Raw genomic sequence first — 27,995 nt, 5'->3', positions numbered from 1 at the left:
TGGTCAAAGAGAAATTCAGAATGCTTTCTCTGGCCACTCTTTACCCTCTTCTCACTCAGGGCGACTGGCTATGCTCCCTCGATCTCAAAGAGGCATATACTCACATACCGGTCAATCTGGCCTCCAGACAGTACCTCCGCTTCATGATCCATCATTGTCATTACCAATACAAGGTGCTGCCCTTCGGTCTTGCCTCCTCTCCAAGAGTATTCACCAAATGTCTGATTGTGGTGGCTGCCTTTCTACGTTCTCACCACCTTCAAGTCTTTCCTTACCTGGACGATTGGTTACTCAAGGCCAATTCATCTCAGACAGTACTTCTGGCCACCAACCAAACCATTCTGTTTCTACAACTTCTGGGGTTCGAGATCAATCTACCAAAATCTCATCTCATCCCCACTCAGAGACTTCAATTCATTGGAGCGGTGTTGGACACAGTCCTCATGAGAGGGTTCCTGCCGTCCAACCGTCTTCACACTCTTCAGTCTCTATGTCAGCAGGTGCTTCCACAATGTTCTATCTCTGCCAAGCAAATGATGATACTCTTGGGTCACATGGCCTCCACAGTTCATGTCACACCCTTCGCACGTCTTCACCTGCGCACTCCTCAATGGACCCTAGCTACCCAGTGGTCCCAAGCGACGGATCCCTGCTCACGACACATATCTGTGACATCGTCTCTTCGTCAGTCTCTACAATGGTGGTTGATATCCTCAAATCTCTCCAGAGGTCTTCTGTTCCATCTACCTCCTCATCAACATCATCAACACCGACGCTTCCCGTTACGCCTGTGGAGCTCATTTGAACGAATTCCAAACTCAAGGTCTTTGGACAGCCCAAGAAATGAAGCATCACATCAATTTCCTGGAACTCAAAGCGATGTTTTATGCCCTCAAGGCCTTCCAACATCTTTTCTTTCCTCAAGTCCTCCTGCTGTGCACAGACAATCAAGTTGCAATGTACTACATCAACAAGCAGGGTGGGACAGGCTCTCGCCTCTTGTGCCAGGAAGCCCAGAAGATTTGGGCTTGGGCCACAGATCACCAACTCTTCCTGAAGGCGAGCTACATTCAGGGAGAGCAGAATTCCTTGGCGGACAAACTCAGCAGAATTCTCCAGCCTCACGAGTGGACTCTCGATCCTTTAACTCTACAGTCTATCTTCGCTCAGTGGGGCACTCCTCAGATAGACCTCTTTGCAGCTCCTCACAATCACCAGCTGCCCCTCTTCTGCTCCAGACTCTACTCTCCTCACCGTCTGACAGCGGATGCATTTCTCCTGGATTGGTCCAATCTGTTCCTGTATGCTTTCCCTCCGCTACCTCTCATGTTACGAACCTTGTTCAACCTCAAGAGGGAACAGGCCAACATGATTCTCATCGCTCCACAATGGCCCAGACAACATTGGTTCTCCCTTCTACTTCAACTCAGTTCCAGGGAGCCTATTCTTCCATTGTTTCCTTCTCTGCTTACACAGCATCAGCAGACACTTCTGCATCCCAACCTACAGTCTCTGCACCTGACAGCTTGGTATCTCTCGGGCTGACTCCGCATGATACTTTGTTGTCTCAGCCTGTTCGTTCTATTTTGGATGCCTCCAGGAAACCTGCAACTCTGCAATGTTATCATCAGAAGTGGACAAGATTTTCTTCCTGGTGTCTTCTTCATCATCATAATCCTACGTCCCTTGCAGTGGAGACTTTGTTGGATTACCTTCTTTCTTTATCTGACTCTGGTCTCAAATCTACTTCCATCAGAGTCCACCTCAGTGCTATTGCTGCTTTTCATGAGCCAGTTCATGGGAAACTTCTCTCAGCTCATCCTTTGTTTCTAGATTTATGCGGGGTCTTTTCAATGTGAAACCACCTCTTAAGGCCCCTCCTGTAGTCTGGGATCTCAATGTGGTTCTCTCCGCCTTAATGAAGCCTCCGTTTGAACCTCTGGCTACAACTCCTTTCAAGTTCCTCACTTGGAAAGTGCTCTTCCTTATTGCCCTTACCTCTGCCAGGAGGGTCAGTGAGCTACATGCACTAGTTGCGGATCCACCTTTTACAGTCTTTCATCATGACAAGGTGGTTCTGCGTACACATCCAAAGTTTCTCCCTAAGGTTGTCTCGGAATTCCATCTCAACCAATCCATTGTTCTGCCTGTCTTCTTTCCGAAACCTCACTCTCATTCTGGAGAACAGGCTCTGCATACTTTGGACTGTAAGCAGGCTCTAGCTTACTATTTAAAGCGTACTAAGCCCCACAGATCATCTCCCCAACTCTTTCTATCCTTTGATCCGAATAAATTGGGGCGTCCTGTTTCTAAACGTACGTTGTCTAATTGGCTGGCAGCGTGCATTTTATTCTGTTATGCTCAGACCGGACTATCACTGGAAGGTTCTGTCACGGCCCATAAAGTTCGAGCTATGGCAGCATCTGTAACTTTCCTCCGTTTCACTCCTATTGAGGAAATCTGCAAGGCTGCTACTTGGTCCTCAGTTCATACTTTTACATCTCATTATTGTCTGGATACTTCGGCCAATCTGTTTTGCAAAATTTGTTTTCTTAATGGCCAACCTTCCCTCCATCCCTCTTTTTGTTAGCTTGGAGGTCACCCATCAGTCAAGAATATGCTGTCTGCTTGTCCTGGGATAAAGCACAGTTACTTACCGTAACTGGTGTTATCCAGGGACAGCAGGCAGATATTCTTGCGTCCCACCCACCTCCCCGGGTTGGCTTCTTAGCTGGCTTATCCTAACTGGGGACCGCGCGCCTCCGTCGGGCGGGAAGGCACTCGCGCGTGCGCGGTGCGGCCTGTTAGAACTTTCCAAGTTCTTAGAGTGCAATCACTCTAAAATTGTCCGTACCGGGGCTCCGTCGGTGCCGTCACCCATCAGTCAAGAATATCTGCCTGCTGTCCCTGGATAACACCTGTTACGGTAAGTAACTGTGCTTTTTGGTCACTTAATATTTTTCTATGTAGCGATTATAGTATAAGCCAGGTGCCATTGTAGTGGTCTTCTTTGAACTGCCCCCAAGTTACCTGTTTTGTAGATCTTGGGGACAAGGTACTCAGGCTATGTATATAGTGTAAACCTTCCAGATTGTATAAGCCCATCTGCTAAATCAGAGTTTCTCAACTTCTACAAGCCAAGTACCCCCTGAATTAACAAATATCAACCGAGTACCCCTGTCCAAGCTCTGCCCCTGACTCCCCCCAAGCTCAATCCCTGACCCCCACACCCATAATAATAATACTATAATGCAATTTCTTCTGTTCATTTTTCTTATATATATATACACAATATAACCTTATTAATACATAATGGTAACCACAAAATAAAATTAAAAGAAACACAAAGCACACTATGCAGAGAAAATGTTAATCATCATTTATATTGGGTTTTTTTTAAAAAAAGAGGTCAAGGCAGATGATTTTAAAATATGCAATGTCACCTCAGTAACAACTATAGAAAAATAGACCAATATATTGCAAAATATAGACAGCAGATAAATATTCTCAAAACTGACACATTTAGATCACTAAATTGAAAATAAAATCATTTTTCCTACCTTTGTTGTCTGGTGATTTCATGAGTCTCTGGTTGCACTTCCTTCTGACTGTTCATCCAATATTTCTTTCTTTCTGCCTCCTGCACGCTTCCTCTCCTCCAGACCTCATTCCATTCCCCAACCAACATCTCTCTCCCTCCATGGGTCCAACTTTTCTTCCTCTCTCATTCACCCCTATTGGCAACATATCTTCCTCTCTCTCTCACTGTCCATCGATCTTTCTCTTTCCCCAGTCCCTTTGCAGCAAGGGAGGGAATGAGAGAGAGAGATCAGGGTGCATCTCTCCTACCCCCTCTACTGCTACATCCAACATTTCGCCCTCTCTCATCCCCTGGATCATGTGCAATGTTTTTCACCACTGCTCACCAGCCCCATGCCCATTTCTCCTTCAATCACCCCTCTCCAGCACCATGCCACATCTCTCCCTCCATCACTATGTCCAACATTCCTCCCCCTTGCATCCCCTTCAATTTGTCCCTCTGGTCCCTCTCCACCACCATATCCAGCATTTCTCCCTCTCATCCTTCTCTTCCCCATGCATATCTACCTCAATCCTCTCTCTTTCTCAGTGTCCAACAATTTTCCTCTTTCTTCCTTTCCCCATGTGCACCATCTCTTTCCCTCTCTCACACACTCATGCCTAATAATTCTCCCTATTCCCTCCTTTCTATGTCCCAAGTTAGTGCCCCTTCCTCCCTACCTTCTGTGTCCCATGTTCATGCCACTTTCCTTCTGAGTCGAGTTTATGCCCCCTCCCCCTGCATTCTAGCCATTGTCCCAGAATCGTGCCCCTCCAATGCTCCAACGTGCTCCTTCCCCCCTCCTTTTGCCCTTTGTCCCAGAAAGATCGTGTCCCCTTACTTGTTCGAGCTGCACTCGCCCCATCTGCCTTCAGCGGCTTGTTGGGGGGATGCGTAGGCAGCGATTCACATGCTGCACGTGGCTGACCCACAAGCCTTTCCTCCAGTGTCAAAGAGAATGTTTCCAGGACAGCTATGTTCATGTGAACCACTGCCAGCTGCGCGTCCCCTCAACAAGTCGCTGAAGAAGCGAGTGCGGCAAGTAGGTAACTGGGAACCTCCCCCCCACACATACACTGACCCAGAAGACTTTCCTCTGACGTCAGCTCTGGCATCAAAGGGAAGCCTTGTCAGTCGGCTTCAGGAGGAGAGGAGGGGGCGGGCAGGCGTCCCCGGCAGCAGCTTCAGCGGTTGGGGTGGGCAACAAGGAGGGATACCCGGTGGTGGCTTTGGACGGGCGCGCAGGGAATATTCTCTGCAGTGGCCATGCTATATACCCCCAAGTGGTCCGCGTACCCCAGTTCAGAAACACTGATGTAGTATATCTAGATTTTCAGAAAGCTTTTGATAAAGTTCCTCATGAGAGGCTCCTGAGAAAATTAAAGAGTCATGGGATATGTGGCAAAGTTCAGTTGTGAATTAGGATTTGGTTATCAGATAGAAAACAAAAGGTATGGTTAAATGGGTAATTTTTCTCAATGGAGGAGAGTAAACAGTGGAGTAACATAGTAGATGACGGCAGATAAAGACCCGAATGGTCCATCCAGTCTGCCCAACCTGATTCAATTTTAATTTTTTAATTTTTTCTTCTTAGCTATTTCTGGGCAAGAATCCAAAGCTTTACCCGGTACTGTGCTTGGGTTCCAACTGCCGAAATCTCTGTTAAGACTTACTCCAGCCCATCTACACCCTCCCAGCCATTGAAGCCCTATCCAGCCCATCCTCCCCCAAACTGCCATATACAGACCGTGCAAGTCTGCCTAGTACTGGCCTTAGTTCAATATTTAATATTATTTTCTGATTCTAAATCCTCTGTGTTCATCCCACGCTTCTTTGAACTCAGTCACAGTTTTACTCTCCACCACTTCTCTCGGGAGCGCATTCCAGGCATCCACTACCCTCTTCATAAAGTAGAATTTCCTAACATTGCCCCTGAATCTACCACCCCTCAATCTCAAATTACGTCCTCTGGTTTTACCATTTTCCTTTCTCTGGAAAACATTTTGTTCTACGTTAATACCCTTCAAGTATTTGAACGTCTGAATCATATCTCCCCTGTCTCTCCTTTCCTCTAGGGTATACTATTCAGGGCTTCCAGTCTCTCCTCATACGTCTTCTGGCGCAAGCCTCCTATCATTTTCGTCGCCCTCCTCTGGACCGCCTCAAGTCTTCTTACGTCCTTCGCCAGATACAGTCTCCAAAACTAAACGCAATACTCCAAGTGGGGCCTTACCAATGACCTGTACAGGGGCATCAACACCTTCTTCCTTCTACTGACTATGCCTCTCTTTATACAGCCCAGCATCCTTCTGGCAGCAGCCACCGTCTTGTCACACTGTTTTTTCGCCTTTAGATCTTCGGACACCATCACCCCAAGGTCCCTCTCCCCGTCCGTGCATATCAGCTTCTCTCCTCCCAGCATATATGGTTCCTTCCTATTATTAATCTCCAAATGATTTCTTTGCATTGAATTTTAGTTGCCAGGCTGCAGGGATATGTAATGGGACTGGTGCTATTTAACTTATTTCTAAATGATCTGAAAATTGGGACAATGAGTGAGGTGATTAAATGTGCAGATGACACTAAACTGTTCAAATTTGTCAAAATGCATGCAGATTGTGAAAAATTGCAGGCAGGCCTTAGGAAATTGGAATACTGAGTGTCTGAGTGGCAGATCTGGGTCAGTGGGAGATCCCAATTACCTCCTTCAGAGGTAGAGTCTGGGGTGGAGCCTGGGTGGGTTTGGGGTAGAGCTTGGGCAGGGGTATTCGGTTGATATTTGTAAGACTTAGGGGATACTTGGCTTGAAGAAGTTGAGAAACACTACACTACATCAACCGGCTCATCTTTATCCACATGTTTATTCACACCTTTAAAAAAAGTCAAGCAAATTGGTATGGCAAGATCTCCCTCGGCTAAACCCATATGCTGACTCTGTCTCATTAAATCATGTTTGTCTATGTGTTCCACAATTATTATTTTTTTATAATTGGCCTTTTTGTTAGCTGGAAGTAGAGGAAAGCAGCAAGAATCTTAAAATCTACCAGTTCTTAGTTAATACAAATCCAACTAAAGAACAGCTTTAAAAATGTAATGCATTCTTAATCTGGGAACTGCCTGTTTATTGATGTCAACAGTTTACATTACATTACATTAGTGTTCTCTATCCCACCAATACCTTTCAGTTCAAGGCGGTACCAATACCTTTCGATTCCTGTACCATTTTTGCATTAGGGGATGTGGGGTATTTTTTTTTTTTAAGTTATGGATGACTGACTTGAGGGGTGGGGGAGGGTAACTTTGGAAAGGGGAAATTTGTTGTATTGTAGCATGATGGGCTATAAGAGTCTCCCTTTAGCTTCTCATTTGTTTAGTTTTAGGATATTCTGATTTGTTTTTGTTGAAAACTTTGAAAAACGTGTTTCTGAATTTTTGTTTATTTCTTATGATTGTTCAATAAAAATTTAAAATAGCCGCACACTAGTGCTGACATTAGCATATAGCCAAATTTATGATCATGCTATAAATAGATTTAAACATGCAGGAAAGCTCATATAAGGACACACTAAGCCCATTTCTTAGTGCAGCTTAGTAAAAGGGTCCCTACGCTAACAAAAGTTGCAGATTATTTTAAAAATCATATTCCAAAATCACAAATTATCTGAAAGTCTCACACTCCAAAATGTTATAGACCATGTTAAAATGGTAGCAAAGACATCAGTTTTATCCTTGCTGGTGACCCAAAGGAATTAATCAAGGCTCATCTTAAAATATAACTGCTTGGAAGCTAGCAGTGATATTTTTAAATACTGTACTTTGTATGTTCAAAGTGCAATCTTTTAAGCTTTAACCTGAATGCCCTTTTAACATAAAAGCACATCAGGTATAAAATATTTTCAGGAAACTTCTTTTAACTTGCAACTATTGTGATGCATGGGGGACTTAGCAGAATCAAGACTTCCTTGTATCCAAAAATCTGAATGCATTATGTCAATGTTGTGTGACTTAGGGCTCCTTTTACTAAGCTGTTAGGGCATTAACGTGCAGAATAGCATACGCTACAATGTCGCGCACACTAGACCTTAATGCCAGCATTGAGCTGGCGTTAGTTCTAGAAGCGTAGCACGCGGTAATTTCCTGCGTGCGCTAAAAACGCTAGCACACCTTAGTAAAAGGAGCCTTTAGTAACATTGTTCATAGTATTTTTAAGTCAAAGACTTTATCAATTTGTTGATTCTTGACTGGTAGTAATATTTAGCTATAAGTAGAAATGGAAAGCATTTTTATTTTATTTATTTTATTTTATTTTAGGCAAAGCAAGAGATGTTCAGTGCGCACAACCTGATTCTGATACTGTGCAAAAGGTAGCAAAAATGACAGTGTCTGGAAGGAAACAAACAATGGGTTTTGATGTTCCATGGTAAGCTTCTGTAGCTTAAAGCACCTGCTGTCATTTGTCCATATGATCTAGGAAACTATCTCTCTCATGGTAACTTAGAGAATGTTTTCTTGCAATTCATTCATTATGAACCTTTTGTTATGAATAGCATTAGTCGTCTTTCAGTTTTATGCATTCTAATGTATGGAATGTCAGCATAGAAAAGGCAAGAATTTGCATTTGTTTACTAAATGCTTTGGAAAGTTTTACTAGAATTTTGTGTTTGTCTTGTGTTAGTTTATAACAAGTAATAGTAAAAGTAGCATAATTAGCACAGTACCGTATTTTCTCGCATATAACACGCGCGTTATACGTGTTTTTTACATACCGCGCATACCCTTATGCGTTTTACACGTGAGCGCGTTGTACAAAATTTTTTTAACATAGTTCCTCCCCCCCGATGTCCGATTCACCCCCCCCCCCCCGCAGGACCGCTCGCACCCCCACCCCGAAGGACCGCTCGCACGCACTCCCACCCGCACCCCCAGCCTGAAGGACCGCTCACACCTCCACAGCCTCCGGACCCCCCCCAATCATGTAGAAGCTCCTACCGGTGTCCTGCTGCTTCCTCTTGGCGGTCCCGGCCCTTCTGTGAGCCCTGCGCCTGCGCTACTTCTTCCGGCGGTCCCGCCCTTTCTCTGACATCAAGCCCTCTTGCCCCGCCGACTCCCCGACTCTCCGACACGATCGGGGCAAGAGGGAGCTCAAGCCCTCTTCCCCAGCCAACCACGGCACCCCTGACACGATCGGGGCAAGAGGGAGCTCAAGCCCTCTTGCCCCCCCGACTCCCCGACACGATTGGGGCAAAAGGGAGCCCAAGCCCTCTTGCCCCGCCGATTCCCCAACTCCTCGACAATATCGGGCCAGGAGGGAGCCCAAGCCCTCCTGGCTCTGGCGACCCCCCCCCCCCCGCTAGTTGTTCGGGCCAGGAGGGAGCCCAAACCCTCCTGGCCACGGCGACCCCCTACCCCCACCCCGCACTACATTACGGGCAGGAGGGATCCCAGGCCCTCCTGCCCTCGACGCAAACCCCCCTCCCCCCAATGACCGCCCCCCCCAAGAACCTCCGACAGCCGACCCGCGACCCCCCTGGCCGATCCCCACGACACCCCCACCCCCCTTCCCCGTACCGTTGTGTAGTTGGCCGGACAGACAGGAGCCAAATCCGCCTGTTCAGCAGGCAGCCAACGACGGAATGAGGCTGGATTGGCCCATCCGTCCCAAAGCTCCGCCTACTTGTGGGGCCTAAGGCGCCTGGGCCATTCAGAATAGGCCCGGGAGCCTTAGGTCCCTCCTGGGGGCGGGGCCTTGGGCACATGGTCGAGAGACTCGATGGCAGGGCGGCAGGTAGGGGCCTCTGGCTCATCTTGGGCGGCAGAACCTGCGATGCAACGCTGTTTGTGCCGGCTTGGAGGGGGCACAAATGTGCAGGGCTCGCGGGAGCAAGATCATGGGGAGCCTTTGACAGTGGCTGTCTCCCCTCCCAGCAGCTCTCACACTTGCCAGGGTAGTGATTCACTTCGGCAACTTCCTCTTTCCTCAGAGGCAGCAACAGACCCAAGGCTGCCTAAGTAAATCACTGCTTCAGGCAAGTACTGAGAGCTGCTGGAAGTGGAGGAAGCCACTGTTGGAGGCTGGGAAGCTGCTGGATAAAGGGAGAGCTGCTACTGGACCTGGAGGGAGGTATAAGGAGAAATGCTGCTGGGAAAGGAGGAAGGAAAGGGAGAAGGAAAAAAGGAAGGAAACAGCTGGCAGGGAGATTATAGGAGGAGAACGGGGTCAAGGGTCAGGGTGGAATGGAGAGATGAGGGCAAGGGGAGAGAGGAATGAGAAAGTAGAGAGAGATTGATGCTGGAAAGGGAGTCAGCAGAGAAATGAGAGGGATAAAGATGCTAGATCTGGTGTAGGAGAGATAAAAATGAAGAAAACAGTGAAGCTGGAATGAATGATGTAAAAAAGAGAGAGGAGGCACAGGTTGGATGGAAAGTAGAGAGGGGCATAGAAAGAAGTCAGATACATATGGAAGGGGGAGAGGGCAGACAGTGGATGGAACAGGCAGATGCTGGATTGAAGAGACAGGGCAGATGCTGGAAGGAAAAGAGTGAAAAGAAGATGAAAGCAACAAAAGGTAGAAAATAATAATTTTATTTCTATTTTGTCATTAGAATATATCAGATTTGAAATATATATCCTGCTAGAGACATAACTGGGGACTGCAAAGCCCAGGCAGTGTTCTTTAGCTTCCAGCTGGCTTAAGGCTCTCTTGGACCAGGGGGCACTCCCCTAACACTATTCCTGTCATGTGTGACTGCAGTATTCTGTTAGCATGATATTTCTGTGTAGCATTCTGTGATAACTTGGCTTGTTCAGTTTTCTTGATAGTAGAGGGGATATATGTGAAGGGGAAGGGGAGACAGGGGTTTTGTTGGTCCTTGCTCTGTATATTTGTATTTATAAAATGACAATTGTACAGAATATTGTTTCTTTTTATACTTTAATAAAATACGTTCAATATAAAATCATAACTGAGGCTTGTGCGGATGGGATCAGATGGTTTACCGGGACCGAGCTCGTGGAGATGGGGCGGAAATGGTTTTATAAAATTTCAGTCTTAGTAATTTGCCAGTCCACAAAATAATTCTTCTATTTCTGCCGGTCCACAGGTGTAAAAAAGTTGAAGAACACTGGTTTATAAAACAAAATTTGCAACATTTTTGCTATTAAGATCTTAACATTTAGGAATAAGGTAACAAATATTCCTACTCTATGTGCTTTGGGAAAACAAAATATTATATAAAACAGTTATAACTTTAAAAAACATATTTAATGAAATGTATGGAACCAATCCATATGATGAGTTACAAGCACATTAATAAAAGTAATACTGACAGGGATATAACAAAAAAGAACTCCCAGTTCTGACGGGATCATACTACATACTGAAAATGTTAGGCATCCATATACACAAAGGCCAATCTAAAATTAACAGGCCTTATCTTTCATCTGAAAAACTAAGCAAAAATCCAGTTCTTTGCATATTTGTAACGAGATGGTATTTCAAAATATTGGCTTCATATATGAGAAAACTGTTTAACATAAATGCTTCTTTAGCTTCCAGCTGGCTTAGGACTCTCTATGACCAGGGAGTAGTTGGCCTAGTTGCATTTCCCTAACACTATTCCTGCCATGTGTGACTGAAGTATTCTGTTAGCTTGATTTTTCTAAGTAGCATTCTGTAGTAATTTGACTTCAGTTTTCTCGATACTGGAGAGGATATTTACCGTATTTTCACGCAAATAACACGCACCCGTATAAAACGCGCACACGTGTATAGCGCGCAGAAATCACGATGATAAGCACAAAAACTTTGGTATAACGCGCTCACGATTATACCGCGCATGCTGCCCGACTCTCCGTTCACCCCCCCTGACTTCCGTGCACTGCCCCGCCTCTCCGTGCGCTGTCCCGACTCTCCGTTCACCCCCCCTGACTTCCGTGCACTGCCCTGACTTTCCGTGCGCTGTCCCGACTCTCCGTTCACCCCCCCCTGACTTCCGTGCACTGCCCTGACTTTCCGTGCGCTGTCCCGACTCTCCGTTCACCCCCCCTGACTTCCGTGCACTGTCCCCCCTTGAAGGTCTGTCCCCATCCTGAAAGCCTGATGCCCCCCCCCCGACGTCCGATACATCCCTCCCCCCGAAGGACCGCCGACTCCCCAACAATATCGGGCCAGGAGGGAGCCCAAATCCTCCTGGCCACGGCGACCCCCTAACCCCACCCCGCACTACATTACGGGCAGGAGGGATCCCAGGCCCTCCTGCCCTCGACGCAAACCCCCCTCCCCCCAACGACCGCCCCCCCCCAAAAACCTCCGACCGCCCCCCAGCCGACCCGCGATCCCCCTGACGACCCCCACGACCCCCCCACCCCCCTTCCCCGTACCTTTGGTAGTTGGGCCAGAAGGGAGCCCAAACCCTCCTGGCCACGGCGACCCCCTAACCCCACCCCGCACTACATTACGGGCAGGAGGGATCCCAGGCCCTCCTGCCCTCGACGCAAACCCCCTCCCCCCCAACGACCGCCCCCCCCCAAGAACCTCCGACCGCCTCCCAGCCGACCCGCGATCCCCCTGGCGACCCCCACGACCCCCCCACCCCCCTCCCCCGTACCTTTGGTAGTTGGCCGGACAGACGGGAGCCAAACCCGCCTGTCCGGCAGGCAGCCAACGAAGGAATGAGGCCGGATTGGCCCATCCATCCTAAAGCTCCGCCTACTGGTGGGACCTAAGGCGCGTGGGCCAATCAGAATAGGCCCTGGAGCCTTAGGTCCCACCTGGGGGCGCGGCCTGAGGCACATGGGCCCAACCCGACCATGTGCCTCAGGCCGCGCCCCCAGGTGGGACCTAAGGCTCCAGGGCCTATTCTGATTGGCCCACGCGCCTTAGGTCCCACCAGTAGGCGGAGCTTTAGGATGGATGGGCCAATCCGGCCTCATTCCTTCGTTGGCTGCCTGCCGGACAGGCGGGTTTGGCTCCCGTCTGTCCGGCCAACTACCAAAGGTACGGGGAAGGGGGGTGGGGGGGTCGTGGGGGTCGCCAGGGGGATCGCGGGTCGGCTGGGAGGCGGTCGGAGGTTCTTGGGGGGGGGCGGTCGTTGGGAGGGAGGGGGGTTTGCGTCGAGGGCAGGAGGGCCTGGGATCCCTCCTGCCCGTAATGTAGTGCGGGGTGGGGTTAGGGGGTCGCCGTGGCCAGGAGGGTTTGGGCTCCCTTCTGGCCCAACTACCAAAGGTACGGGGAAGGGGGGTGGGGGGTCGTGGGGGTCGCCAGGGGGGTCGCGGGTCGGCTGGGGGGGGCGGTCGGAGGTTCTTGGGGGGGGGGCGATCGTTGGAGGGAGGGGGGTTTGCGTCGAGGGCAGGAGGGCCTGGGATCCCTCCTGCCCGTAATGTAGTGCGGGGTGGGGTTAGGGGGTCGCCGTGGCCAGGAGGGTTTGGGCTCCCTTCTGGCCCGATATTGTCGGGAAGTCGGCGGTCCTTCGGGGTGGGGGTGCGAGTGGTCCTGCCGGGGGGGGGGGATGTATCGGACGTCGGGGAGTCGGCCGGGCAAGAGGGCTTGGGCTCCCTCTTGCTCCGATCGTGGGTGCGGGTGGGAGCGCGTGCGAGCGGTCGTTCGGGATGGGGGTGCGAGCGGTCCTGCTGGGGGGGTGAATCGGGCGTCGGGCGGGGGTGGGAACTATGTTTTAAAACTTTTGTATACCGCGCTCACGCATATAACGCGCGAGGGGTATGCGCGGTAGGTAAAAACGCGTATAACGCGCGCGTTATATGCGTGAAAATACGGTACTCCCCCTCACAAATATCCTCTCCGAGAGGAGACAGAGCTTTTGTTGATCCTTGCTCTTTATTATTTATGATTTATAAAATGACAATTGTACAGGATATTGTTTCTTTTTATACTTTAATAAGTTCAGTATAAAACTATTTGAGGTTTGCGCGGATGGCATCAGATGGTTTGCAGAGATGGGGCAGGGATGGTAATTGAGCTCATGGGGATGGGGCAGGGACCGAGCGTGCAGGGACTGAGCTGGCGGGGCAGGAGCCAAGCTCGTGGGGACAGGGACAATTTCCCTGTGTCATTCTCTAAAAGAAATATGCAAAGCAGATCAGAAAGACACCTTCTGGACTTGTGTGCATAAGGAAAAACTGAAAGGGGCAACAGAGCCTCTGGAGGAGGAGAAAGAGTTGAAAATCTGGAATGGAATCCTTCTGCACAGCTTGCAAGCATGGGGAGAATACTGTCCAGAATGATACACCTATTGCACTAGATTATAATTTAGAACACAGTCAAGCCTTTATTATATTTTTCACCATATGGTAATGAAAAAAACCACAGTATAAACTCCTGCACAGTGGCTCAACTGTAGAAGTAACAGCTGGGAGATTTCCTGTAGCGCACAGCAGAGTTTCCCAACCAGTGTGTGCCATCAGACCTAATCAGGAGTGCAATCAGGAAAAAAAATTCACACCCACATAACAAATTCTTAGTCTCGTGAGATCGCTGACATCATGGCGGTTGTATACAATGTTATGGTGCTTGTTGTAAAACTCAGGGAAATTTTTGTTTAACATCCTGTCTCCCTGGGTGTCTGAGTACCCACATGGACTTTGAGTTGTTTTTTATTAAATTGTGAAGCATTGTTTGTTTAAAAAAAATACTATGTTTAGAGTAGATCAATGAGGTGTCTATTTCCCCATTATGTTTAATCGCATTTCCGTGTTTATTTTATCGCACACACGATACTTTTGTTTAGATGCGATTGCTACACATAAGATGGAGCCTTGTGTTTAGATGCAATGAATGAGTGGTATGCTTGTCCGTTTGTTTATCTGCTTCTCCTTGTATTATATTATACAAGTGGACTGGAGACACATTCTGGATTTCACACATGTCAACGAGGCCTTGAAGATTCCAATCTTTCACATGAAAACCATGTAGTCAGTCATAGCAGTGGTGGCTGTGTGTTAATTTCTAGCTTCCCTAGACTTGACAGAAGCCTACTTGCACATTTCCATATTTCCGGAACACAGGAGATTCCCAAGACTCCATGTGCTGTAGAGACATTACATTATACCATACTAAAGTTCAGTTGTGGATTAGGAATTGGTTATTGAATAGCAAACAGTGGGTAGGGTTAAATGGTTATTTTTCTCAATAGAGGAAAGTAAATAGTAGAGTGCTATTTAACTTATTTATAAATAATCTGGAAAATGGAATGACGAGTGAGGTGATTTAAATTTGCAGATGACACTAAACTGTTCAAAGTTGTTAAAACGCATGCAGATTGTGAAAAACTGCGGGCAGACCTTAGGAAATTAGAAGGCTGGGCATCCAAGTGACAGATGAAATTTAATGCAAAATGATGCACATTGGAAAGAATAACCCAAATCACAGTTACCAGGTGATGCTAGGTTCAACCTTGGGGGTTAGCGACCAAGAAAAAGATCTGGGTGCCATTATAGACAGTACAATGAAACCTTCCACCCAATGTGCAGTGGTGGCCAAAAAAAGGAAACAAGATGCTAGGAATTGTTAAAAAAAAGGGGATGTTAACAAGACTAAGAATGTTATAATGCCTCTGTATTGCTCCATGGTTCAACCTCACCTGGAGTATTGTGTTCATTTCTGGTCTCCTTATCTCAAGAAAGATATAGCGGCACTAGAAAAGGTTCAAAGAAGAGCGACCAAGATGATAAAGGGGATGGAACTCTTCTAGTATGAGGAAAGACTAAAAGGGTTAGGGCTCTTCAGCTTGGAAAAGAGACGGCTGAGGGGAGATATGATTGAAGTCTACAAAATCCTGAGTGGAGTAGAATGGGTACAAGTGGATCGATTTTTCACTCTGTCAAAAATTACAAAGACTAGGTGACACTGGAAATTACAGGGAAATACTTTTAAAACCAATAGGAGGAAATATTTTTTCACTCAAAGAATAGTTAAGCCTTGCTAGAGGTTGTGGTAAGAGTGGATAGCTTAGCTGGTTTTAAGAAAGGTTTGGACAATTTCCTGGAGGAAAAATCCATAATCTGTTTTTGAGAAAGACATGGGGGAAGCCACAGGCTTGCCCTGGATTGGTAGCATGGAATGTTGCTACACTTTGTTTTTTTGCTAGGTACTGGTGACCTAGATTGAACATCGTGATGAGGATGGGCTACTGGGCTTGATGGACCATTGGTCTGACCCAGTAAGACTATTCTTATGTTCATATTGTTTCTTATACCCCACAATCATCTGCTAGGAATCATTGCGGCTTACATAAGGTTAATAAGGTTTCATAACAGTAACATCAAGGATCAGACAATATAGAGCTCAAGTCCTGGACTGCAGTGAGGATGCATATTTAGTGATTTCCTGAGTTGAAGGTAGGAAGGGATCTGTCACAAGCAGGCCAGAAGGCAATTCCAAATCTTGGGGTCTTGGAACTTGAAGGTAGACTCAAAGACCTCCAGACTTGGCGTGGAGAGAGAAGCAGAAGTTTGCAGCGCTGGTTTGTTCTTGAGCTTTAGAAGGAATGTGTGACCTGAATGGCAGAATTTAGTCTGGTCAAGTTTTTTGGCGCTTCCCTATGGGTTGGCAGAGCACCCCGCATGTTCACCAAGGTGATGGTGGTAGTAGCAGCACATCTCCACAGGGCAGGATTGCAAGTCCATCCATATCTGGACGACTGGCTGATCAGAGCTCCGTCATTGTTGAAAGTGAAACAGGTAGTCAAACTAACATCCCCAGTAGGTCTGTTTTTATTTATTTAGTGTGTCTATATGTACTTTATGCAACACTCTTATTTTTGTACACCGCCTAGAAGCCTGATTAGGCGGTATATAAATTTTTTAATAAACTTGAAGAGTGGTCCTTGTAGCTCTGGATTGACACAGACCTAGTGCATCTTCAGAGGGACCAGTGCTTAGACTGCAGGTACAGCCCAATCTTCCACCTAAGGGCCCAATGGTCATAGAAGATCCGGATCGCTTTGGTCATACAGCATGGCACTTGGGTGTGTGGTGTTAGAGCGCAAAGGAAACTCAGAAGTAGTCATTGCTACTCTCCGCAGAGCCAAGAAGCCTGCTACAGTCTCCACTTATGCTAAGACATGGGATACATTTCAACACTGGTGCATGAAAGAGAAGGTGGAGCCATTTAATGCTCCAAGCAGGTCTCGACAAAGGCCTCACAACGGTGTCACTCAGGGTCTAAGTGGCGGGCCTCTTGTGCTTCAGAGCTCATGGACACAAAGCTCTCCTAGCTTCTCATCCAGACATAGCAGGATTGCGGGGGGTGCCCGATGGCAGCCGGGGGGGGGGGGGGGGGGTTGCCGGATCGCGGGGCCTTTGGGGGGAGCAGCGCTGCTGGCCTTGGTGGGGGGATGGGAACGTATCAAAGCGACTTTCCATTATTTCCTATGGGGAAACTCACTTTGATAAACGAGCATTTTGGATTACGAGCATGCTCCTGGAACAGATTATGCTCGTAATCCAAGGTACCACTGTATTTCTTTGGGATGGGCGCGCATAGCTATCACGTCTGCTGCTATCCTATGCTTCTGGATATTGGGTGGCAGGCGATTTTGGCCTGCTGGCCTGGCCTGAGCTCAGGGCCTGACTGGCGGCATTGCTGGCCTGCTATTGTGTAGACAACTATTAACTGAAGGAGAGTAGAGGGCTCTGTTCTGGGCCTGGCTATTACCTGTCTGCCTCAGTGTAGTGATGGTGGCTTGGCATGTCCTCGGCCCCAGCGCATCACATCACTGCATACTCCCGGCCGATACTAATGACGCTAGATGCAGTGCCGCCCACAGTTGCAGTGGGGGCCCGGGGCCAGGTAAATGTCCTTGGAGGGCCGTATCTGACCCGCAGGCCATAGTATGAGGAACCCTGACCTAGAGCTATACATTGGTAATAATGGCAGTATCAAAAGTTTTAATAAACTTCTTGAATACTTCAATAGAAACACACTTGTATAAATAAGGGCTTTGCTTTAATGAACATCGGGATCCCATATGGACACAGTGCAGATGCACTTAAAGTAAGAATACAGAACACACAGTTGCAAAGAGGATTCAGAAGAAGAATTTCTTGTGTGTTCCATACCTTTTTAATACAAAAGCAAGAACCTGAAATAGAAGGCAGTAGATTTAAAGAACAGTGATAAGAGTGATGTTTGAAGCTAGAGAAATATTGTTACTTAAAAAGCAAATAATTGGTTATGGGTTAGTAATTTCTTAACAGCTGCTTAAGAGCAGGCTGTGTGTCTTTGGTACATGTTTGAGCAGCCACATTGTGATAAGTCCTGCCTGAAAGCCTTCAGAAATCTTGCTGAACTTTAATTTTTTTCAACCTGTGTGAATTACTGGGGATTTTCTGCCTGTTTTCTCCCCTTTTTTCACTTTTGTTTTTGCTAAGTTGGTATGAGAACTTTGCAGATAGTGAAAAGTAGAAAAAAGTGGGTTACTGTCTACAGAATGTTATGTTGACCTTCTTTGTCTTTTCCTTTGTTTAAGATCTGATATTAACTATCACAATGTGGAGGATAGACAGTTCTGGAATATTGTTTAAATGTTGCAGCCCAAAGAAAACAAGGGCAAGATGGGATGAGTATATATGTGAGAACAAGAAGAAGAGACAAAGCCTCGAAGTATAATGAAAAGAACAAAAAAAGAGGCACTGGAGAGATCACAGCCAACTGATGGTCACAAATCTTTTATTGGAAATAAGTCTCAGAATTGACTTTGGGGGGGAAGGCTTGTGGGCCGGCGGTGTGCAATCGCTGCACGTGCCTGGCCTTTCCATGCCCGGAGTTGCAGCAGCAGCGGGGGATAATTAAATGGAGCTGGTGGAGGGTGGTAGGGAGGAATCGACAGTCAGCCCGTGTACCCTCAACAGGCGGTCCGCATTCCCCCTAGGGTATGTGTACTACAGGTTGAGAAACACTGCTGTATAACACCTATGTTGTTCTGTTTACACTAGCTTTCCATTTAGTGGTGAGTCAAATTTAAAATTTTGACTCAGATCCATAAAGCATTTTGCCCAGAAGCTTCATTGTTTTAAGTGTGTTAAAAATATATTGACTCATGTCTATTATATATTTATCAGGGTAGAAATTGCTGGACATCCACTGAGTGTAACTATTGCACTCTGCTGAGATGAGCACATGATTTTTTTTTTTCAGTAGTGGATGTACTCTGGAACTACTTCTGGAGAAACTAAGAATAGTAACTCATATTATCCGAGGACAAGCAGGCAGCATATTTTCATATGTGGGTGACATCATCGGCAGAGTCCAGCACGGACAGTGCAAAAGTGTACTGTCACTTTAAAAGACTAGTGACTGCCTGTACTGTGCCTGCCCATACTTGTGCCTTCCTGGGACTTTCAGTTCTCAGTTTTCCGTGGAGCTGTGAAGCTGTTTCTTAAAGTTTCTCTAAGCACATCAAACTTATACATTTTTGTGACTTCCCATTCCTTTTTTTTACCCTTCTTTTTGTCATATTTTTCAATTTTATTGCTTTATCTATCATTCGGTATAAACATTTTGATTTTTTTCTACCAAATTTTGATTTTGGGCCTTTGGATTCTTTGTAGCCTGTTTTCAGGCCAGGAATGTTGAGTTTTTTTCATCTTGCCATCTACTCAACCTCCCTAGACCAGTGTTCTTCAACCTTTTTACACCCGTGGACCGGCAGAAATAAAAGAATTATTTTGTGGACCGGCAAACTACTAAGATTGAAATTTTAAAAAAAACATTTCCGCCCCTTCTCTGCGAGCTCGGTACCCACAAACCATCTGATCCCATCTGCACAAGTCTCAATTATGATTTTATATTGAATGTATTTTATTAAAGTATAAAAAGAAACAATATTCTGTACAATTGTCATTTTATAAATACAAATATACAGAGCAAGGACCAACAAAACCCCTGTCTCCCCTCCCCTTCATATATATCCCCCCTACTATCAAGAAAACTGAACAAGCCAAATTATTACAGAATGCTACACAGAAATATCATGCTAACAGAATACTGCAGTCACACATGACAGGAATAGTGTTAGGAGAGTGCCCCCTGGTCAGAGAGAACCCTAAGCCAGCTGGAAGCTAAAGAAACACTGCCTGGGCTTTGCAGTCCGCAGTTATGTCTCTAGCAGGATATATATTTCAAAACTGATATATTCTAATGACAAAATAGAAATAAAATGATTTTTTTCTACCTTTTGTTGTCTCTGGTTTCTGCTTTCATCTTCTTTTCAATCTTTTCCTTCCAGCATGTGCCCTGTCTCTTCAATCCAGCATTTATCCGTTCCATCCACTGTCTGCCCTTTCTAGAAACTGTCTGTCTCCCCCTGCCATCTCTCTTCTAGACCCCCCCCCTTTGGTCTGGCATCCATCATCTTCCCTCTGTTCCCTCATGGTCTGGCATCTTTCTCCTTTCATCTTTCTTTCCCTCCCGCCCTGTGGTTTTTAGCATCTCTCTCTTCTCATTTCCTCCGCTCAGATCTGATATCTCTGTCTCCTTCCCCGTTCTCTGGCATCTCTCTCTCTCTTCCCTTTCCTTCTCTTCTCTGGTCTTCTTTCTTTATTTTCTGCCTCCGTCTAAATTAAATTCTTTCTTACTATGCAGTCCTCAGTTTCTCTCTTTTCACTGTGTCTACCCAAAGCATGCCACCCCTTTCCTTCACCCCTCCACTATCTCACTAACTCTATTTTCTTTCCCCATCCAGCATATGTCCTTTTTCTTTATCCCTCCTTCCATCCAGTGTTTGTTCTCTTTCTCCACTTCCATTCAGCATTTGCTCTCCCTTCTCCCCACTTCCATCATCTACCCTCTTCTCTCTCCCCCTTCTCCCCACTTCCATCATCTGCCCTCTTCTCTCTCCCCCTTCTCCCCACTTCCATCATCTTCCCCTTCTCCTACCCTATTCTCTCTCTCCATCTTCTCCCCACTTCCCAACATCTGCCCTCTTCTCTCTCCCCCTTCCCATCATCTGCCCCTTCTCTCTCTTTTACCCCACATCCATCATCTACCCACTTCTCTCAATCTCTCCATCCACCACAGGCCCATCTCTCTCCCTTCCTCTCACCCTTCTTTCCGATTTTGGCAACAAGATCGGCAATGCCCCACCCTGCGATGACACTCAAGTTTGGCAATGGGCCTCCTTCTCCCCCCAGCATCAACAGCACTTCAGATCAGCAACGCAGTGCTCAGTCCAAAGCTTCCCTCTGACTCGAACTGCCTGGGCGGAAACAGGAAGCTGCATCAGAGGGGAAGCTTTGGGCTGAGCACTGCATTGCCGATCTGATGCCGGGGGAGAAAGAGTCCCGTTGCTTAACTTGAGTGCCGTCGCGGGAGGGGGGAGGCCCGTTGCTGATCTTGAGTGCCGGGGGGCCTGTTGCCGATCTTGAATTGTATCGCAGGGGGGAGGGGCCCGATGCCGATGCCACCCATCGCCGTTGCAGCCCAGACGCTGATGGCTCAAATCCGATCTCGTCGGCCCTGCGCGGACCGGCAGGAATTTTCTGTAGACCGGCGGTTGAAGAACACTGCCCTAGACCATTGAGTCCTTTGACCTAGTGTTGGCAGTTTTTCCTTCAATGTCAAAGGCTCCTAGCGGCTTCAAGCGGTGCATTCTATACCAAAGGACTATCTCAGATCAGACACGCATAATTGATGTGTCCAGTGCCTAGGTCCTGGGACATTTCCTGTCTGCTCTGCTCTAAATTGAAGAAGAAGTCACTTAGTCAAGAGGTTGCAGTACAATAAACTTTTTAGGTCAACTTCATCTGCATTAAGGATGGATGGAGACTCAGACGCTGACGTTCAACATCCAGCAACTCCAGCATCGACGTTGGCACCGACGCCATAGACAACCCGTTCCATGTCGTCTTCATTGGTGTTCCTTACCTCGGGGGAAGCTCATAAGAAAGATAAAAAGCAAAAAAGCCTTTCCCCTTCTAATCATGTTTGAGGGCATTGTTGCCATTGACGCATTCCAAATGGCGCACCAATCCTAGATCTCCTTCTCTACTGTTGGTGTCTCTTTTGAGGCATGCCTCAACATCTAGGTCCCCAACACCTCATTGCAACTACTGCCTGATGCATCCTTGCCAACATCGGTACCAGTGTTGTCTCTGCATGAACAGCTTTGCAGAAAGAACTAGCTAGGCTACTTCATACACACTCTATGCCAGTTTCTGTTCCCATACTCTCAGCCTCAACTCAGTCTGAGCAATGCCCTAGAGCTCCATTGAGGCATTGAGCTCGGACACCATGATGAGGGCCCGCATCGAAGCCTGCATCATCAAAGGACCGCAGTTAATCATCCCATTCTCACGCCTGGGAGATGAATTGTTTGAAGAAAAGATTGAGGAGGCCACCCAAAAAATAAAGAGGCACGAAGACTCTATGATCACATTGTCATCCTTAAAGTTTTCAAAACTTCAATCTTACAAGCACTTTTATCATCCTAAGTGCTGCTCTTATTATACCAAATATAGGTATGTTCCACCATCTACGTCATCCAGAGATCCTCCACAGAGATCTCAGAAATTTCAGTCCCAAACTCATCAAAAGTCTCAGCAGTTCTTTTGACTTTTCCAAGAGAGCTTAGCCAGCATAATATCTCCATTTCCTCACTCTCCTTATAGACGTTCGTCTCACTCACTTTTACCATCGATGGGCCCTTCAAAGCCTGCTGGGTCCTCCAGGTAACGAGACAGGGTTATGCCCTTCATCTACGCAAAAAAACTCCCATCCACCCTCCAAGAGAGTCTTCTTTCAACTCTCATCAGACCACCTTCATTTGCCAGGAGCTTTTGGCCCTCCTCCAGCTAAATGCCATTGAACAAGTACCTCTGCAGGAGAGGGACTGAGAGTTCTACACTCATACTGAAAAAGACTGGAGGTCTCCATCCAATCCTGGACCTCTGTGCTCTGAACAAATACTTGGTGCAAGAAAAATTTTGAATGGTCTCTCTGTGAGCATTGTTATCACTATTAGAAAAGAACAACTGACTCTGCTCTCTAGACCTCAAAGAAGCCTGTGCACACATTCCCATCCTCCCAACCCGTAGGAAATATCTTTGCTTTTGAGTAGGAACATGCCACTTCCAATATAAGGTACCTGTACTTCCATTTGGACTAGCATCAGCATCCAGACTATTCATGAAATGTTTAGTGGTGGTAGCTGCAGCCCTCTGCTTATTCAACTTTCATGTGTTCCCTTACCTAGACTCTTGGTTGATCAAAGCCTCGTCTCAACAAGCTTATCAGATCATAAATTCAACAGTACGTCTCTTGGAACTTCTTGGATTTTCAATCAGTTATGGCAAATCCCACTTACTACCTACCTAGATTCTAGAGTTCATAGGAGCACTTCTAGTCGTAACATAAGCTTGTGCCTTTCTACCTCAACAGAGGCTCAACACTAGTTACAGATCTGCCAGAAAGTATGCAACCACCAATATACATCACTGCATGCCAAATGATGCATCTTCTAATCTAGTCCAAATGGCATCGACTGTTCACATTACTCCATTTGCTATCATGAGTTTGATTCTGGTAGCTAGGGAGTCCCACATGAGAGAATATACTGTCTGCTTGTCCTAGGATAAGGCACAATTACTTACCTGTAACAGCTGTTATCTGAGGACAGCAGGTAGATATTTTAACAACTCTCCCCTATTTGGGCTCCGGTCTGGAACAGTTTGTCCCATGGCGCTCAAAGTGCTCTCTTGAATTTTTGACACTGGAATGCTGGGGGGGGGGGGGGAAGGGGTGGTGGTCTTGGTTTGACTTTGTTGGATATTGTTGTCTCTGTGAAGAAACCACGCGGTAGACTTTCACATCACGTTGGTTTGCTGAATGTCAGTTCTCACCTTGTTATATTTTTGTATTGTAGTTTTATAAAATAAATAAAACTTTAAAAAAAACACAAAAAACCCCAACCCTCCCACTTACCCTAGTTGGCTTCTTAACTTTTTTATTGAACTGATGGTCCCATGAGTCAGCTTCGGCCGGGAAGGCACCGATGCATACACTGTATGGGCAGTTTCGAGACTTGCAAAAAGTTTAAAGTGACAGTATACTTTTGCACTGTCCATCCCGAGTTCTGTGGATGATGTCACCCACATGTGAGAATATCTGCCTGCTGTCCTTAGAAAACACCTGTTGGAGGTAAGTAACAGCACAGTTACATACCTGTAACAGACGTTATCTAAGGACAGCAGTTTATTAATATAGTACATCTGGGTCTTGGGAATTAATCTAGGCCAGTGTCATTTTAGAAGACACTTAAAATGTGCATGGCCTTTTGTGTTGTATAACTTATGTGCACAGTCCTTGAAAAAAAGTGAGACATACATCTTGATCTAGTACTATAATATTAATCCTATTTACCCCCCTCCCCTTTAATTTGAGGGTCTGTAGATGTCCACACTAATTTGTTAAGAGCTGCTGTATTGCATAGCCAGTTTTATTCTTTATGAATCTGAGCCTGAGTTGCAAGTTGCCCATCTTTTGTATTGAAACCTGGTAAATAATGTGTTTATATACAGTACAGTATATTGAACTTTAAAGCTGCCCTATGGCTACAGTTCATTCTCAATTTGTGATAGTACAGTTCCTGAAAATGTTTGTGAACTACAAAATCGTAAATAATGAAACATTGAGTCTATGGGAAAATAGAGGTTAGGTTCAAGCAGTACATGTTGTACTGCAAAACCACGGAAAGTGAACAATGAATCCTATTGGAAAAATAGGGTTAGGTTCCTGCTTGGGACAGCACTTGAAGTACCTGTACTTCATTCTCCAGACACTTGAGTTTCATAACTGGAAGCAAAGCCTGACCGCGAAGTGAAAGTAAAAAAAGCCGTTTTTTAAGCACCAGTCTGCGAATATACAAACATAGTGGTGTGAATGAGGAATTTTGGTTGCAATTGATGCAGCCACAAATAGGCAAAATTGTGCATCGTGAATGTGCAAATAATGAAAATGGACTGTAATTGGTCTAGATTTTGTCAGGTCATAAGCAGGCAGGCATCATGGAAGTTCTAAAAATATGCAGTTAATTTTTTTATTTTTAAGTATCCTCTGAATTATTTTCTGTCTTTTTTTTTTTTTTTTTTACTTTTTCAGGAGAAACAGAAGCCCAAATTAGAGAGACTCTTTAAATCCTTGCTTTCCTATACCATTCATAGTCCAATGAAGCAGTATTCTGTCAGGAAAAATAGTGCCTTGTTAGACTAGTGTAACCTTGTTTTTAAACAGAATCTGCAGTGTGGAGAACAGCGGTTTCTAAGAGATCGCCACAGTCCAATCTTACTAAATTATCTTGTTTTTGTTTTCCTCCAGTGCAGTTCCTGAAGAGAATGATCACACTACTGGTATGGCTCGAAAGGCTCCACCTGCCGAAGAAATGTCTGGGATGGTGGAAATGGCCTTTAAAGTAGCTGCTGCTTCTCAAGCTGTTCAACCATCAGAAGAGGTGAGTGCTGCAGCTGTCCCACTGAAGAGCTCCAGCAAAGCAAAGCAGCAAATAGATGTGAAAGCCGAACTGGAGAAAAGACAAGGAGGAAAACAACTGCTCAATCTGGTAGTAATTGGTAAGGTTATTTATGCTTCTTTACTGCAATAACGCTCTCCTGTTGGCTGGACTTTTGTTCTAAGTTAGTTTTAATACAGTTTTAACCCTTTCAGGACCAAGGGACATATTTGTCCCATAACTTTAAAATCCTATAAATTTTGATTGGGATAGTCTACAGTTCTAAATTTGATATGTACGGATTCCATATGATACTGCCTTTATGTAAACAAACTGGTTCCGACATTCATTCATTAGCGTCGTTGCCAGATTGACGAGAAGATTCACTTGCCACACTGTCCATAAGCCAGAAGTGTGATTTTTTAAATAAAAATAATGATATTTCACAAAAAAAATCAATTTTTTGGCATCTGCAAGCCCTTTTTACCATAAAAATGTCGTCAAAACCACAAAAATTGGCCTACAATCCTTATGGTCCTGAAAGGGTTAAGTGATACAGAAAGTACCAACTTTTTCTAAATTTTCAGTCCACGTTAAGTGAAATTGCGGAGTGGCTGTGCTTTGTCACGTCTCTGTCTCCTACATAACCAAGACCTTAATACATTAATTCACTCCTTGGTAATTTCCTGCCTAGATTATTGTAATGCCCTCTACAAGGGCATCAGAAAAAAAAAGAAATAAGACGGCTTCAGATCGTGCAAAACACGGCTATTAAGATCATTTGCGGTGCAAACAAATATGATCCCGTTTCTCCCCTTTTGTTTAACACACATTGGTTACCAGTAGAACACAGAATTAGCTACAAAATTTTACTTCTAACACTCACAACGAAACTAAATAATCAACCGGATTTTATCAACAGACTCCTAATTCCGTACAACACATCAAAAACTCTTTGTTCAACTTCTCAGAATCTCCTAGTTGTACCCTCTTTAAAATCGATTAATACATTACACTCTAATAACTTTGCCGTTACTGCCCCCACTCTATGGAACTCTCTGCCGAATTATCTGCGCTATGAATCCGATATAAAACAATTTAAAGCTAAACTAAAGACATTTTTGTTTCAAGACGCCTTTGGTTAACAATTGTCCTTCTAAGGGCTAAATCTAATTCTTAAAATTTAAACTACTGCCGCTTTAATCCTAACCTATTGTTTTACCCTTTTATGTTTTATCTTTTCTATAATTATTGTAGTTCTTCCCCACTATCCTTGTTTAAGTTACCATGTTCAGACCAAAACTGTTTGTTATGTTTGGTTGTTATTTAGTATCCCCCATTTTACGTGTTTTTATGTAATTTTATAATTTGTTTTTAAGTAATTTTATATTGTAAACCGCTTAGAAATTTGAATAGGCGGTCTAAAAAATCTTTTAATAAACTTGAAACTTGACTTTCATTGCCACTATAAAGAAATTCAAACTGTTTTGTTACCTCTTTGTCTCCAACTACCACTAAAATGCTTTCTTTTTTCCCTTACATATACTGATTTTTTTGCCATTTGCTTATTTCTGACCTGAAATTTAGTCCAATAAAAAAGCTATTATTTCCTTTATGTTTTTGTTTTATTTCTACATATTACCAGTTTACCTTAAAAAGCTATTACTTATGAATGAAGATTTTAGATTTAATAATATAAAAAGTAGGGCTTGTGGCATGCTGGGCCACTTGAATATACAGAAATAAAGATAAATAGATTGGTCAGTTCAATGAAAAGGAATCACACAAAAGTAACTTAGTATTAAAACATCTTATAGCTTATCTTATTCTGCACTAATTGAAGAAAGGAAATAGCTCTTATAAATTATTAGATGTATCATTGGTCCATATGTAAAGACCATCCACCTGCAACTTAGTTGTTTTTTTTTTTATTTATTTCTGTGATATAAAATGAAAGTTTCACTTTTTGTTTCTGATATTTGTTTGCAAGGTTTTGCTTCAGCTCTATTCATCAACATAAATATTTGGGCATTTTCATTGGGTGTTGAAGCATTTTATTAAAAAAAAAAAATCCTTTCTTCAACAAGCCAGACTCCTGATGCAGGCCTAGAGGCAGAAACACGAATTGGGTTGAGTCATTTAAATATTCAGTTTAGTGAATGCCATAGATTGTTTTTGCCTCTTTGCCTCTTCCGCTGTTTTTGCTTTACCTTTGTAAAATGAAAATTAATATAGCAATGTAAAGATGGTATATTTATAAAACTAATGTTTTTCCCTAGATACTGAGATTAGGCAATTGGGTATCGAAATGACAAATGAAATTTAGTGTCGACACGGGCAAAGTGATGCACAGAGTGAAAAGTAATCCCAACTAGGTTCAAAATGCTGAGAGTGGACAATATATTGTTCATTCGGTTTGCTGCTTAAAAACAAATAGAAAGTCATGGAATTTGAAATGGATGGAAAACAAAACTGAGAATATCTTTTTCTGTGTTGTGTGCAGTTCTGGTTACCCCATCTTGAAAAGGGATAGTGGAACTAGAAAACATTCAAAGAAGGAAGACAAAAATGATACAGGAGATAGAACACCTCCCTTATGAGGAGATGCTAAACAGGTTAGAGCTTTCCTGCTTAGAGAAAAGATTAGGAAAGGGATATGCTAGAAATTTACAAAATCATGAGTGGGGTAGAGCAGTTAAATAGGATTGGCCTCTGTGAAGATGGGATACTGGGCTAGATGGACCATTGGTCTGACCCAATAAGGCTGTTCTTATGTTTTTAAATAGTTACTTACAGTGCCATTTTAGGAAAAGTCATGGATGTCAGCATATAGACATTTTAGGAAAAACCTTTAGGGTCTATGACATATTTTACAAATGCAGGACAAAACGTAGAATCCTGATGTAAAATCTACATATCTCTGTCCCCTGACCCAAGGCGTCCTAAAGGCATTCAAAAA

The 27,995-nt window shown here is 45.0% G+C and overlaps 1 protein-coding gene across 2 annotated transcripts in view; it reads left to right on the top strand.

Annotated features, from left to right (window-relative positions):
- The window catches only part of HBS1L (HBS1 like translational GTPase), a 284,783-nt gene that overhangs the window by 154,539 nt on the left and 102,249 nt on the right, over positions 1–27,995 (top strand). For both annotated transcript variants that reach the window (XM_033935882.1, XM_033935881.1), the window contains 2 exons: positions 7,892–8,000; positions 24,907–25,157. In XM_033935882.1, coding sequence (XP_033791773.1) covers positions 7,892–8,000; positions 24,907–25,157 — 360 coding nt within the window. The remainder of the gene's footprint in view (positions 1–7,891; positions 8,001–24,906; positions 25,158–27,995) is intronic.

Source organism: Geotrypetes seraphini, chromosome 3, assembly GCF_902459505.1.
Source record: "Geotrypetes seraphini chromosome 3, aGeoSer1.1, whole genome shotgun sequence".
Taxonomy (NCBI): Eukaryota; Metazoa; Chordata; class Amphibia; order Gymnophiona; family Dermophiidae; genus Geotrypetes; species Geotrypetes seraphini.
The sequence above is the reverse complement of the archived record's forward strand: the minus strand, read 5'-3'. Positions and strand labels throughout refer to the sequence as shown.